This window comes from Cyclopterus lumpus, chromosome 24 (assembly GCF_009769545.1).
Source record: "Cyclopterus lumpus isolate fCycLum1 chromosome 24, fCycLum1.pri, whole genome shotgun sequence".
NCBI lineage: Eukaryota > Metazoa > Chordata > Actinopteri > Perciformes > Cyclopteridae > Cyclopterus > Cyclopterus lumpus.
This window is the reverse complement of record NC_046989.1, coordinates 10,654,689-10,670,769: the sequence shown is the minus strand read 5'-3', so window position 1 is coordinate 10,670,769 and position 16,081 is coordinate 10,654,689. Positions and strand designations below refer to the sequence as shown.

Genomic DNA, 16,081 nt, shown 5'->3' with positions numbered 1-16,081 from the left:
TAGTTCTCTACGTATTAAAGATGAGGCGGGTGGTATTCAATATTTTTGTCCGTGTCAACGAATCGAACGAAAAGCCTGAAACTATCCATTAATTGATCCTGTATTTCCTGTGTAGCAATACAGGACTCTTGTGCCCAGCTGCTTTAGTGTTTTATAAAAACAAAACATAACAGTGTACAAAGTACACTGTATATTCATCTTCATATCAGTATGGCTGAGTGGAATAGAAAGGGTCAGAAAGTCGGAGAGCTACGTAAAATGGATTTCTGGCTGAGTCATTTTGGGAATCAATATGTAGAACTCCTTAAAATGAATCATAGTTGAAATATAATTTAAAGAAGATCCAGTAACAGTCCTGAATCCTCTGGAGCTCGTCATTGAGTTTTATTGTGTCACCTTTATTGCTGTTTTGTATATTGTGTTGTTGAGTTTAGTGTTTCTGTATTCAGACCCAATTAGAAGTGGGATTTTAAACTAACTGAGGCTATAGATGCTGTGGTATGTGTCATTACTCCATGCCTGTATATCTGCCTATAAAAACAACATTAAATTAATAAAAAATGGACTAATGCATTGTTGTTTTTGGTCTTTAAATTGATTTGTGGACAGTAACAAAAATATAAAATATTGCCAACAGTATCATTAAAATATTACCACACTTTTGGCATTATTTCTTTGGAGCTCCCAGACGAAAGTCCCAGATCAGAATCGGTGTTGGCTAAGCGCTTGATCAATATGTGTGAACTGTTCAAAGACGTATACCAAGATGCTCGGTACTCAGGACTTGGAGTCCAAAAATATACTTATCGGGGATTCCTCCCGGGGAATGATCTTGTAGCGTGTGACCCCGTCGCTGGTCAGCCACGTAGTGTGAAAACCACAATGACTTAAAGACATCAAGTATTGTTATGTGACGGTGCAGCGATGTGACGGACTTTGAGAGTCTTGGAGCGTGAACTTATTAGGACATGCTGCAAAAATATTATCAATAATAATTTATAAATACTGTAACACAAGTTTGTTCAACAGTGGAATATTAAGTTCCACAAATGTGTCTGCTGGAGTTCAGCCAACACTCCCTGTGATGACGTGCCAATTGGAGGCAACCAGGTCATTGCGTCCATACAGAGAAATCAATTGACGGTTTAAAGTCCAAAGAAAGGCTTCACCTTTGTTCTGCAGCAAACCTCGTGTTTGTGAAGAGGACTGAGAACCTGCAAGCACAAGCCCTGTTGACATGTCAGATCCACTTCCTCTGAATTACACTATAAGTGCAGTGAGATACCTCTCTCACTCAAAACCACAAATGACAACGCCATGATGGCTCTGCAGTGGAAATGTTGCAAATGAGATGAGTTCTCATGGTAACACAGTCGAGAATAAAAGCACTGATGACCATATGTTGTTAACTTCACCTTGACGCTTATAATGAGTCAGAAGTGAACAAACCTAACTGGGTTCCTTCACACAAAATATGGATCTGGATGATGTAATGACACTTGAGTGCACAGAGTAGACAGACCAGTAACATGAAACCTGGACTCGGGCCTCTAGAGAGCCAATCAAAAAGGTACCATTCACCTTCTCTGGCTCCTTCAAAGACACTACTGAATTGATGATGTAACCCTTACTCTCATGACCTCTCAAAGTATCTTTAAGTCAAGCTATCTATACAATACTAAAGACTGTTCAGTTCCACACTTGGGAGGGGCACTGGCATGCTTTCTGGGATTGCTTCATCTTTCCATTTTATCTTCCAACTCTTCCTGCCGCACAGTAATCACCGTCTGCCTCTGTGCCTGCTTTCAGAGAAGGTAATAAAACTTGCTAGGCTTTATATGCCTCTGTGGTACATGCTCAAGGACCGACTGTGTTGCCTGATGAATAAACAGTTGTTACCTGTGTCTCTCTCTTTCAGACAGTAACTAAGGAGACTGAGTGAGGTCTGCTGATTGCTCCTCTGCCAGCAAAATTCATCTTAGGGGGAAATATCAGATTGTTCCCAAATGCCAACAATGATCGTCTGTGTTCTCCCACGCACAGGGAGGAGTCAAAAGGCTGACTAGCTGGCTGGCCTTGGTGGAGAATGAGTGGCCGTGCCCTGCTGTGATCCTCTCAGTCTGCTGTTGGTGAATGGTGGCAGGCTCACGGCTACAAAGCTGGGACAGTCGGTAAGGTCACCTGGCTCTCAGAGGAAAAGGCAGCGTGACCAGAAAGCTCAGTGCTATGAGTCGGTTTGCTCGCACTCAAGAAAAGAATAAGAGTCTTTAAGGCGTGCTTGAAGCTCTGTGAGATTGCACTTCGGCACAATGTGCTGCTTTGAGATAAAAGCTAATGTCATCATGCAAACATGCTCAGAATTACAATTCTCATATGCTGATGTTTAGAAAGTACCATGTAGGTCATTGTATTTAATGTGTTAGCAGTGAACAAACAATGTTGTTGCATCAAGAAAATTTGTACCAAAAGTCATGCGAAATCCATCCATAGTTATTTAAGACACTTGATCGAAGACCAAATATGTCACGAGATAAAATCCTCCAACCTTCCTGAGATACTTCGGTCTGGACCAAAAGTGACCGACTGAAAGAAGCTCATTGCCTTCCTAAGCCACATTACTCGAATAGGCTAAAGACAGACTTCCAGCCAACTACCATGTTACTGTGAGTTTCTATTTGATATGTATGTCTGTATACCAAAGGCTGTAATGATCTCCGGAAATCGACATACTATCGCTATAGAATCGGTTTTTCGGCAGAGCTCTAATGTTTACCATGATAAGGGCTCGGATGAGCACCAGTGGATCTCAATAATTTACACATAAAATGAAAAAAAAAAAAAAGGTAAACGGCAGTACTGTTTTTCTTTACCCATACAGCAAATAAGAAATGTCTAGGGCTGGAGACAAAAGCGTTTGTAAGCGATGATGTTGAAAGGAATGAACGTTTTGCCCACTGTAGCACCGTAACTGTAACAGGAATTGAACCCCGAGGCAAAAAGGAAATGGGAGGAAATATAAGATTAAGCATTGCCTTAGACACAGAAATAAACTGTGTGTGTGTATGTGTGAAGTACTCCCAGTGTGTCACAAATGATAGGTGCTATTACACTCATCAGGCAGAGCGTTTCCCTGGCAACAGTGGACTTACCCTTCTCCTCCGACTTTGGTGATCTTGAGGCGAAAGTCCACAGAGTTGAGATTGGGCGCTTCCACTTGAGGATGTCGTCACAACCTCCCGGCCTTGTATCTCTGCAAGTGAAACCCAGTCCCCAAAACATTTACATTATGGAAGATTGGTTGTGGTTGAATACATATTGAAGCTGCTTTCACGGAAAGAGTGTGACCCTGTGCTTCCATGAGTAGAAGTCAACCCAGAATGACTTAATTAACCCAGAATGACTTAATTACTTCAAAGTAATTTTCTAAAGCAAAAGTCACAGTTAATGAGCTGAAACCAATTAGGCTCCATTATGATACACTGGTGTCTCCAACCATCTCGAGCAGCAAGACGGGGAACTGAATTGATCTTCGGTTAATATTTAGTCTCTTGGTATCAAAACGTCATGAGAAACAAACAAAAAAAGAGCTTATTAAATATTTTGTTCAAGTACTCCACATAAATGAAAATTAATATAAGTAGAAAATTGCACGGAGGGAGCATCATATAGATGTGTTACAGCTGACACATTTAGATTGAACAGCATAGCATTGATCACATCAACACCCTGTCAACATACCACACATAACCGAACAAACATGCTTTGATTATCTATGCGTGGTCTGACATTTAAGAAGGACGTGAAACACGAAAGTACAGTGGAACATGAGGAATGTAAAGCCATGACGGGTGGAGGCGGGAACAGATGACCAGACTCTGTCATTGTCAGGTTGCCCGGTAACAGAAGTCTACTCCAGGGAAATGTGTGGAAAACAGACAGGAGTACTTAGGAGAACCTGTGTGTCACAGCACGGGACCAAATAAGGGCTTCCCGGTTGCACTCACGAATGAATATTGATCGGATGTAACTTCTCTCAAGTAAATTCAAGATACTTTATACCTATAAAGAGGCAAACATTGTACTTTAGTCAACTACATTTGTTTGAATGTAACTACTTAACAGATTACAGTTTTTCGTACCCTTCCTGTCCAGAGCAAAAACAACGCATTTCCAAAATTGATGTCTGATTTTAATGTTTGCAATAAACTCAAGTATGAAGAGTTCCTTTATGGATCAAGAAAATTCTCCTACTTGTTCAACTTGGATCAGCCGGAAAATGCTCATGAAATGTTGACTTTAAGAGAAACACGGTTCTCACAGGACAGCAAAGTCGCAAACATATGATGATCTTACAGATGTCCAAAACTACTACCCTGATCCTCCACAACTACACTGAAATTGGTAAGCTGTTTAACGATTAGCATTACAATCTTGTAGTTTTACTAATGGTTTTCAATCATTTCAGGACCAGAAACCATAGAATTTACACTTGTCTTGTACGATTCTACAGCTCACAAGGGACTTTTGATAGGATGTTGTACAAGTGTTTATACCTGCTCCAAATGTTCCTCCTCAAATGGAGCGAGACGCCATTAGAGACTTCCTCCAGGCTGCTTCACACTGCCTCTCCAATATTTCTCCAGGAACAATGTCTTTTGAACGTCTTTGATGATGCATGAAAATGTGGATAATGGTGCCAACGTTTGGAAGGGCCTCTCCCTGAAGGAATTCATGGGGTTGCACTCCGTTGAACACACAGTGACGGAAGTATAATATTTTAGTGAACACCAATAAAAAAGACGGCCTGAGACAAACGTTTTAACTCTTTGCTTTACTTTCGCCCCTCCCCACCCCGCCAATCTGTTGCGTTAAGTGGATGCTACCAACAGTTTCTCGGTTTCGGAAAGACAAAGTCTGACAAAGCCGTTGGCAAATTTCTGACGTTGGGAATGGGGTTTCAGAAGCTGTTAGATGATCCAGTAAGAATTTTATTTGAAGCATATTGAGGTCCTGTGACTGTATTGCTGTGAATTGATGGGTAACTAGCATATTTGACTTTCAGGTTGGAGACCAGAGATTATTTATGTTAACAGCTTTTTTGAACAATGACGATCTCTTCAATCAATTCACTTATGACCCTTTTGGTCCTTTAAAAAAAAAGAAAACCATTTTAAAATAAAAAAATATAAAAACATTGACATTATTCTTGACGACAAAAAGGGATGACTGAATGGGATTTCAGTTGGACTTTAACATAATAATGGGCATCATTATGAAAATAAAATCCTGTACTGATGGTAACATTGGGAAATTCTACTTTAATAACTTGGGTAAGTCAAGGACAGACTGACTTTGTCAATGTAGGTGTAAATTGAAGGGAACACGAGTGTGGGGTCCTTCTGCTTTGTCGGCGGTGGAGCTCTCCGTGTGCCAAAAAGGCGATTCACCGGAAATAAGCTAGAGAGCAGGACAAGAGTGCATGTCTCTTTTGAAGAACCTGAACAGAGTACATCTTTTCTACTGGAAACATGAGTGTGGAAAGGAACATTCTTCAATGTAGTTAGTTATGCTTTGCTGCACAGGCATAAAAATAATCTCTTGAGAAATGACTTATGGCTCCTATGTAGCTCTAATGCCAAATTAAATGCATACACGCTGGTGATTAAGTCCTCCACAGCTGTTAATCAAATGACTTCATAAATGAGGTGAATAAAATAGAAATAAATACAGTGCTAACTTCTGAAGAGTTAAAAACTATAGGCAAAAACTTTGGTTTATCGTCACTGTGGTAAAACAATAACCGCACACGTTAACCTCTGTTAGGAAATAGAGGTTAAACCCCAATGAAATTTGTTTTATCCAAGCCAGCAGAACCATAGCAACCCAAATCAGACTGCAGTTTAAATAAATAACCTACTTTTAAATGCATTCCTAAATGAAAAAAGGGCTGCCAGTTGCCTTGTCAATAAGTGTCTGCACATACAAAACAAAAGCTTTAGTATTGAAGACCTTCAAACCCAGACACCTCCCCATCTAGCAAAATCATTTTCCTGTAATGATGTTCCATTGCATAGAAATTGCCTGCTGTTTCAAGTTAGAAGTTCTGAGGCAGCAACTGTGAGACGGAGGGAAAGAAAAACTGAGTGTGAAAGTGTGAGTGCTTCTTAAAAAGAAAGAAAAAGTAGAGCACAAATGCCACAACAATTTTGTGTATTTACTATAAAACTAATTAATTACTTGAACTGTCTTTGGAAAAGTGCAAAAAATACATATTTCTGGCTAATTCAACAGCCAACCAACCACATGAGTGCAAGGTCTAACAACACGTGCAGCCCTAAAATGGCCTTCAACTCAACCGTGACGTTTCTAGACGTTGCTACTTATACTTGTATTCACACACTATACTGTATATGTAATACATTATAGTATGTCGCTATGTTAATACAACTGAATACAGAAAAAACTAAACCGCACACCAGCTGTCTTTTCAAAGTCGGTGTAAAGGTGACGTGTGCAGTTTTCATTCAACAATAGAAAGTGATGTTTACACTCAGTGTTTCTCACCAAAAGCAAACTGTGTATTCTTGAGGTCTAACTGGTGAGTTAAATGCATTTCCTTCCTCCCAAAACATTTGCAAAGCTGATTTTTTTTAAATATTTGACATCCTACATTGTTCACATCAGAGTTTACTAGCTAGCAGTCTTCTTCACTGCCTGTGTTGCTTTCTTCGCGTGTTATCGCCACATGGTGGAAACCAGTGAAACCAGTGGCATCTGACCACACTCATACGTGATGCTGTATGTGGTCAGAGGTGCAACAGACAGAGGAACTTTAGTTACTCTTTTAATTCCAAACTAATATTAAAGCGTCACTACAACCAGTTCATTTTTCTTTTTTTTGTGTTTCTGATCATGCAGATAATTTTTTTTTGTGTGATATGGTTATTATATTGCAGCATAATAATACAGTATGTGGTTGAATGGAATTTTGTTGGTGTGCAGCTTGACCATTGAACAACTATATTTTCATAGGGTGTGTGTTCGATTTAAGTGTTTATTTAGGCACAAAGTCCCTGTCACTTAGGATAAGGAACTACAGACCACACTGTCAACCATTTTTAGAGGGATCCTTTCTTCTGTAGAAAGCTGTACAAGCAAAAACTGTTGAATACGTGAATCTTTATTTTTATAATAAGGGTTGTCGGATCCTCAAATAATAAATATTACTGAGGATGTAATCCAGATAATGTTGAAGGATTTACTGATGGTTTGTTACTCTTCTCTCTTTGTTCTCCATTTACTATTTTTTAACCTGCACCTCCTATAGTAGCTTATATTTGATGCTCCTGTACTTCTGTTTCCTGGACTCCATCTCCTTATCTCTTGTTCAAGAATTGTGAATATAACAAACGTGTAGAAATTTTGCAAGCTTTCAAAAACACTGCTGTGCAAGCACTGCTCGGCTGGCTTAGAAGTTCTACTTCAACTCAACCTTTTTTTGGTGATAAAGATAAAAACTCAAAGTAGTCCACGAAACTGCGACCTAAGACTTTATAACTCCCACAAGCAACTGCATTTTCGAAGTAGTCCGAATTGGCAAGAAAACCACAAGACAGAAAACACACCAACAATATTTTTCCAGGAATGATCGGAACATGAAAGCTCCTCCTTAAACCCGGAGCTCACAAATGAAAAGGCAGGCAGTGGTTCATCAGGACAACATATATTACTTTTATACGGTGCAGGTGCTTGGCAGGTTTTCAAACAGCAGCTTTAGAGATGCTACCCGCGATGAGATTTCGATCCACATCAGTTAGCCCCGCTACATTTGTGATTGGTGGGACCAACCGTAGCTATTCTCTGATGTCAGTATAGGGAAATAAATAACCAGGGGGGATATCAACTATTAGTCCAGCAATATAACAGCAAACTGACAAGCTATAATCATTTGTTACCCTTTTAAAGTCTAGAAATAGCCAGTGGTATTTGATTTAGTACAATCTATATTTCAACAGAAAGAAAAAGGACTGTATCCTTTCAACTAGATATGGAGAGGAAACACTGAACCAGAGTACTAACATGTGAAACCACTGCTCTATGACAGTAGTGGATATACTCCTGGTAGAACAATAAATGGTTATTTATTTATTATTCAAGAGGTATGCAAGCAGTTCAGAGGTGGGATTTGTATCTCTCAGGAAAAAAAAACGACAACCTAGTAATATTGATTTCCAAAATAATTACTTAGACCAACTTCAATCTCATAGCTATCAAGATATTTTGGTATAAACCAAAGTGGTGGACCGACTGACACTAAAATGACTAAAATATTAAATTGAGATTTAGATGCATCACTGTGGTTATGCTGGACGGCTTCCATATGTCGTCTAATTTTTTTAAAACTTATTTTCTACTGGCAAATTATACAGTAATGTAACTGAAGTTGCCATGAATACAATTTGCTACATATTGTACCTCCTTCTCACCACTGTTTTGACTTTAGTGGGAAATGAGTAAAAAATAAATCACAACTATTGCACACAAACATCTTAAGAGTGGTTTTAGCTTTGAATTAATTATTTGGCAAGTATATGAGATAACAAACCCAAGCAATATCTGCCACACAATTGTTTATAAATACTGGAGTGTCTGCTTGAATTCAAAAGTATGGTATAGTGTAGTGTTACGATAGTAGTACGCATCCATAATAAACAACAGCACAATACATGTTTAAAGTGCAATTTAATTAAAGAAAAAGCTGCTCCCGGGTATGCTTTGATTAGCTCGGTCTCATTTCTACAACAGCTTTTGGCTCTGAGGCAGACTTATTGTGAAAGTGTGCCACAGATTACAGGCTGGACAAGTCGAATAAATCTGTTCCCCAGAAAAAAGCTCCCTCTGTTACAGCTCAGACACACTGGCCTGTTTTTTAAAGTGTGTTTTTTGTCATTTTGATGTAAATGTGAAAGAAATGGTGCAGTGACGTTAAAGATTTGTCTTGGCATAAACAAGTTTGAGGAATTCAGGGACGGGGGATTCAAAAGCTCTACTGGGTCCAATAATGTGAAGCACACTCACTGTACTGATTTTGAGTGATGCTGAATTGTATTTTTTTGTATTCTTCTTTGCATTCTTTGTACAGAGATCACCATCTGAGGTGCTCTCCCATAAGCAATTCTACCATCTGTGCCAATGGTTCCGTTATAAATTATAAATCTTTCCGATGTTGCCTGAACAAAAGAAAAGATATTCCAAGGACACCATGTGTTGGGTGAGATAACATACCCAGTGACTTCAGGCCACCACGGGGGGCAACCTTTGTGCTCATGTTAATGGTCGTTCTCAGCAGCGAGATCCTGCTGAGATTAACACCGAGACAACCACAAATCCCATTCACAGAAGGAAAGATTAAGATTGCACTGGTTGGTGTAAAGAACGGCAAAATCAATGACTTTGGAAAACAATCGCAATGTGAGACGTGTTAATGGCCTCATGCAAGCACCAATGGTTGGTAGTGGTGTTGGTGGTGAACGAATTTAAGATCATCCATCCGTTACTGTAAACTGACGTGAATATGCCTTTAATAAACAAGTGATTTGCTTGTAATCAAGTATTCAGTTTGAGGCTGTAATTGACCAAAGACTATTAAGCTAAAGCAAACGGTGTAGAGCCGGGCATGTTTTGAAATCTTACTCTTTGAATTAGAAATGAATGGTCATTCTGATACAAGCGAAGTGGCTCCTCAGTCAGAGAGATCATCTTTTTTGGTCAATATGGCACCCACCAGGAAATGTATTTCTTCCGTGGACCACATTTACCATCAGCACCGATTTGACATCCACATAAAAGGTGGAAAATTCGTTAAAACTATTCAGTCCTTGCAATGTTTCAAAACGACTTCTTAACAAAAAGGGTATTAACGTTAATGCCTAACAAAGCATTCACAGTCAGCTAAACTACTTCGGAACCAGATGCTGTCATGAGTCTCTTTAATACTTAATCAATTTGGGTAAAATAAAACAATTAAACATGATCTCTTCCTGAAGAGGGAAACACATGGCACTGCCCCTGAGGAGAATGTGCACATAAAGAACCTCGAGCCATCACTCTAGGTGGTGGCATTAGGAGCTCCCCCACGACCCAACATGTTCTCTTCCGCCGCACAGCATCCTTCACAAATAATGGCTTATTTACATAGTTTGGCATATCAAGGGAATCTCAAACAACAGTCAAAGTGTCAATCAATAATCCAATGACACAAGCCAAAAAGGTCAACAAAGTAGATGCATTTTAAAAAGTGCATTAATTCAGTAAATCACACAAAGCCTTTTCTTTACATGCAAAGGGAACAAGAGAACAACATCAGACGTGGATGGATTGTGAACACACCGCCTCACCCACTTTCTGTGTATGCTACAGACAAAAAAGATAATAATGATTAAATTCCTTTTCAAATGTTTCCCCCGAAAAAAGAGGAAGTTCAACTGAAAAAAAGTGCCAGATAGCAGCAATGTACCTTCCTGCCTGATCTTCCTCTATCCAACGTCCTTAATTATTCCTGATAAATATTTAATAGCCTCTTGCAAAAACTCTTTCAGAGCAGTTTACTATCGTGCTGTACAAGTTGTATTTTGTGTAGGTCATCACATCCCACTATCTCCTTCAATATTAAGTTATGTTTCTTATTACATAACAGAATGCTGCTATCCATGTTCACTGTTTTCATCGACAGCATCAGGACAAAATCTAAACATTGCAACATGCACAGCTATTTTTTTTTTTTTTTTTAACATAGCTTGAACTGGAAATGTCATTGGGGTTGTGAAGGGTTAATGCCATTTAAATGAGTCTCTGTTGCTGCATTTAAATGCATGCAAAGGCTGTCGTACCGACAGGCCCCCGTCACACCATATTCATTAGCCGAGTTTGGTTATTGTTGTAGTTTTAGAAAAAAAATGAAAAGAAAAATGTTTAATGTAGATGCTACGGAGACAAAAGTAAAGTCAGACATCGTTGCATGTCACATCAGCTGGCCAACTATTTGCATTATCCCTCAGTCACATTGGACTTGCCAGCTTTGCCAACCCGTTCCATTCGGTTGAGCGACCGTGCAGACGGGAACCAGCTGCTGACCTTCAAGAGCTTGGAGAGATTTCCTTCTGTCGGATTCATGAAACTGCTGAGAAGCATCTTAATGACCATAATGAGCTTTAATGGGGCACATGGGAAATCTGGCTCGATGGCGGTAATTTCTAAAATGAGCTATGTATCATACAGCGCTATGAAGGGACTTCACTCTAATTCCAAAAGGCGAGAATTATATTAAAAGGGGTGAAAAAAAAAACACCTGCCAACAGAATGGACCTGTCCACGCAATCAGTTTTCTTATTGGCAGAACATTTGCACATTGTCCCGGCTGATTCTATTCCTGCCTTTTGAACAGCAATCATTTCAAAAGCACCTGCCAAAAACAAATCCCAAGCACTGCTTAAAAGTGTATTTGTGATCCATGATTGGGAAGCGGACGATGTTGTTGCAGTTTCCTCAGCCGGTCTGATAAATGCCAAATACATCTTTGCGCCCATAGGGCCACAGTGCCGTGTTGTTTATAATCCATTAAATTCACTGAAGCTAAAGAAGAAAAGAAATCTATGGCTGGTTGCATTAACCCATGTGCTCCATATACCAAAACCCCTTGCTGGTAAGGATTGTGGAAATTCAATACAATCCTCTAACAATAATGTCAAAAGCATCTCTTGCTTAATGTGTAGCTAAAGAAGAAGCCAATGATCAAAACCTATTTTAGCATAATTGATTTATCTTCCAGCAAAGATACAGTACAATATTTCCTCTACAGTTTTAGAAATTATAAATCAACTGTGGAAACAAGAGAACTAAATCAAAGTTGCACACCCTCTTGTTTACAGACCAAACATTATTTCAGAAACAAGGTCCAATTTTGACAACAACATGTCTGGAATACATGAGTGGCAGGAAATGCAAGCACCTGCAAAAGTAAGACATGTATGTTGCCATTTTGATCAGGAAGTGACGCATCAATTAACCAGCTCTGCTCATGTTGTGGTGGAGAGACGAAGCAGCTGTGTAAACTTGCCTCCTCTAGATTTAATTCCCACATCTCCTGAGAACTGTTACTACCTGACAGCCACGGTTCTACACCAATTACTTCACAGAGAGAAGAGAAGAAGAAGAGAAAGAAACTGAACATGTTCAATCCAATAAATGTGGAGTAAACATACTAATCACTCTAAAATATTATTATTAACAGATACATTTCACAAGGCCAGTGACGTTACTTATTTGACCATTTATATGTCACTTCTTGTTGCTTATTCAATAAAACATAATTAACATTATTATTGATTATCATATCTGTCCCAGCCAGAAACATGTTATCTCACCCATGTTGTTATCTGTTTGGTTGATGCCCTGTGTATTTGATATTTGACCCCATACACGTTTTATCTCACTATATTGATCCAAGGTATGGGGAACTACTTTTTTTACTGCTGTAATTCTTCTGATATAAATCCATAATCAATATGAATTCAAGGAGTTGTATACAGCCATGCTGAAAGGAAGAATCCTCCATATTGCATTCCTTGAGGGAAAATCTTCATTATTACAAATTCCCCTTCTCATTTCTTCCTTAGTAAATTAAGCAACATTGGGAATCATCATCGCTACTGAGAGAAGAAATAGGCAAGGAAGAAAATATATAACTAACTTGCCAAAGTTACATATGGCAGAACATCTCTACATTGCTTTGTCATGCAAATCTCAAGCCAAAAATATTGTAATGCTTCTGTTGCCATTATGAAATGTGCCCTCTCTGATTAAGGCAAACCAACAGGTCAAATCAGAGACTGTGGTGTAAAAAAATACACCAATGCAACAGGTTCTCAAGCCGTGGGTGGAGATACGAAGAAGGTGGGGCAGTGTATGCTAATGAGCCTGCATTTAACAGGAAGGAATGGCTTATTTAATTGCATGTTTTATGATCGAGGGAGCCCACAAACAACTGACTTGGTTCTTACCAAGTAGTATACACCTAAATGTATCCGCACACACACTGGAAAAGTGAGTTTGATTGATTCTACTTTCTGCTCAACTCCAGATTCCTACCCGTACAACTCCTGCACTAATCTTATGAGCAAAACCATATTTCATATACTACACTGTGGAATATTGTCCCAAGAGTCTATCACAGGAGAAGAGAGAAGGCATGGCATGACAGTCACGGATAAAGGGGATTTTCTGCGATTCCAACAACCTAGTAAATGGGTATTCTTACACAAACTGCCATGTATCTATTTTACTGTGCAGCTTCTTAAATAAGGCGCTATATGCATGTGAATTCATGTAGGAGTGCAGCTTCCTTTACAATAACAGATGGAAATGCGGATATACAGAGTGACAAACGGCAGGTGGTCGTGACGAGCTGTTATGTAGCAGCTCGGTGGAAGAAAAAGCTTCGCCTGAGACTCAACCTGTGGCAACGGCTTTGAAAATGGACAGATTGTCATACATAGAGGGAGGCTTACCCCACATGGCTGGAAGATAAGTCCGTCGACTTCGTGGCTGACCTGGGACGTGAAGCTGCCTTCCAGTAGCTGAAAAAGGAGGACACAGTTTCAGCCAAGCAAAACAATGAAAAGGTAGCTGAAAGCTTCAGCTGGGAACACACAAAATGACATTGATTTATAAAGTTGACTAAATCTATAGAGTCTGCCAACAATACATAACCCTTTAAAACTAGGCACAGTTTCAACATAACTAGGTTTATGTGAGAAGAGTCTGATGGCTCGTTTTCATCCATCGAGCCCTGAAACTAAGCACTAATTTCTTTGACTGGGTAATGCATGACAGAGAGATCAATATCTGCAACTTGACCGCCCAGGTTGAGGACCAGAATGGCAACAAATCATTAGGTTCCTTGTAAAGAGTGGATTTCGTCTCTTCCATTAACACCAACCACCACAGCTGTTGTCGAGAAAAGAAACCTGCGGCACCACAGCAGACCTGGGATGCCCAGGAGGAGTGGCAGAGCTGCTATACAACAAAAGCATATTTTCTACATCATGAAGCACATCAACAACACGGCACATTAGAGCCACTACAATAAGGCTGATTATCCAATCTGCATATAAAAACTGATTAAAAGATGCCCCAATTTAAAAGTGTTTTCCTTTTTGACTCTTTTTTTTTTTTAAATAACTCCTCTTCCCCTGAAATTTACATTCCAGCAACTACACTCAAGGCAAAATATTTTACATTTTTATCTTAAAAACTAAATTCTCCACCACAAGTGTAGAAACGAAAAGACCAGAGTAGAATACCATGATCATTAATGTGCATGCTGCAAATACGGGTACCGAGTTCATTATTTTGAACTGCGTTTTTTACAATTATTATTTGGTGGGTTGTATTTTCAACCTAATGCTCTATCTTTTTCAAGTGTGTTTTAAAATGATAATACATTTTAGTAGTATAGCGCTTTAAAAAAGGTACTCAAGGCACTTATGTTACATTAATTATGACATTCTATTTTTGTTCATTCTATATCATGTTCTTCTGTTGCAAAGCACTTAGTGCTGCATTTCATGCATGAAAGGTGCTATAAACATAATGTTCATTGTTATTATTATATTACATGGAAGATACAAGCACACAACAATTTGATATATACAACACACGTTTAATCTTGTAACCTCGGAACCTTGAATTCCAAATAGCAAAATCAAGCCTATATGAACTTTAAAGTATAAACCCACTCTCCACTGAGGGCATTGAACAAACTTAGGAAAAGACCACAGGGCCACAGAGAGGGCTCGTGGCTTATGGCTTATTAAAAGAAAAGACGATTAAATAAGATACTGAAAAAAAACACCTTCAGTACATCTTTGGCTAAATTATTTCAGATTTGCAGAGCATATTTGTTGTATACACCAGACCTTAAAAGAATCAGGTTTGCTTAAAATCGGAAAAAACTTTAGGATTTTAGGAAAATGTCATCCCCCTTCATCGTCTGACACTGTGGTCATCATTTAGGGCTTGAAGGGCCGTAAACAGGAAGTATAAAGTTACCATCGAGTAATGTAGCTGTGGGCTACATTTTGGAAAATTGTCAGCATTAAAAAGCATGCAGAATTAGCCATTAGCACTTCCCCTGGATGTACAAAAGATATATACGGTCTGAAGGAAATGCAAGTCACACTGAGTCACTCAAGATAAACACACAGACATATTTTTTAGAGTTAAAACTCCAAAGAGGAGTGAACATTGTGTCACACTGTAAACTCACGCTGCATCTTTGCCTCGCATCTCTACACAGACCTTGAATGAACTTAAGCTGAATATTAGAAATAGATAAGCGTTGGGGTTTAATTAAAAACACAGCGTTGAAGCAGAGAAGCAAAGTAATACAATGTCGAGAATGATGTGCAGTCAAGTATGAATATGGAGACTTGCAAGCTTTTGTGTGCTTAGCCAAGGTTAGCCGAGTGCTCCATCTTCAGTGATATTTGAAAGAGCTGAAATATAAGACCTTCAAAATCAATGTCTGAGAAGTGAACACAAGATATGAGATCCAACTGAAACTGCACAGTAAATTCAACCATGTTACTTTCACAACACCTGTGCAAAACGTTATATACGATGTTGTGCTCTTATATCTATATATATATTATTTATATACTGCAATGGCATGAAGGGAGACCTCCTACTGCTTGGAAGGTAGGAAATCAATCTAAAAAGAAAGTATCATATGCCTTGGAAAATGTTTGACTATAATGTAATACAAAATGCCAAATCCAATATAGGATTGCACACAAAACAGCATCTGTAAGCTGTTTTTAAAGGGTTATCGTTAACAGAGATGGCAGATTCACTGTTGACCATTAATTGTTAGTGTAAATATTGCAGAAATATGGATTATATCGCAATCTTTTGTGTGAAAACCTGTCGAGTAATCTGTATGTGGAGGTAGATGGTGAATCTATTTAGGCTGACAGGAAATGGCCTTGGTCAATAAAATAGAAAGCTTATGCATTAGTGCACT

The 16,081-nt window shown here is 38.9% G+C and overlaps 1 protein-coding gene across 1 annotated transcript in view; it reads right to left on the bottom strand.

Moving 5' to 3' along the window:
* The window catches only part of rngtt (RNA guanylyltransferase and 5'-phosphatase), a 71,488-nt gene that overhangs the window by 11,273 nt on the left and 44,134 nt on the right, over positions 1-16,081 (bottom strand). The window contains 4 exon segments of the mRNA XM_034527619.1: positions 3,150-3,207; positions 3,210-3,231; positions 3,233-3,250; positions 13,566-13,634. Coding sequence (XP_034383510.1) covers positions 3,150-3,207; positions 3,210-3,231; positions 3,233-3,250; positions 13,566-13,634 — 167 coding nt within the window.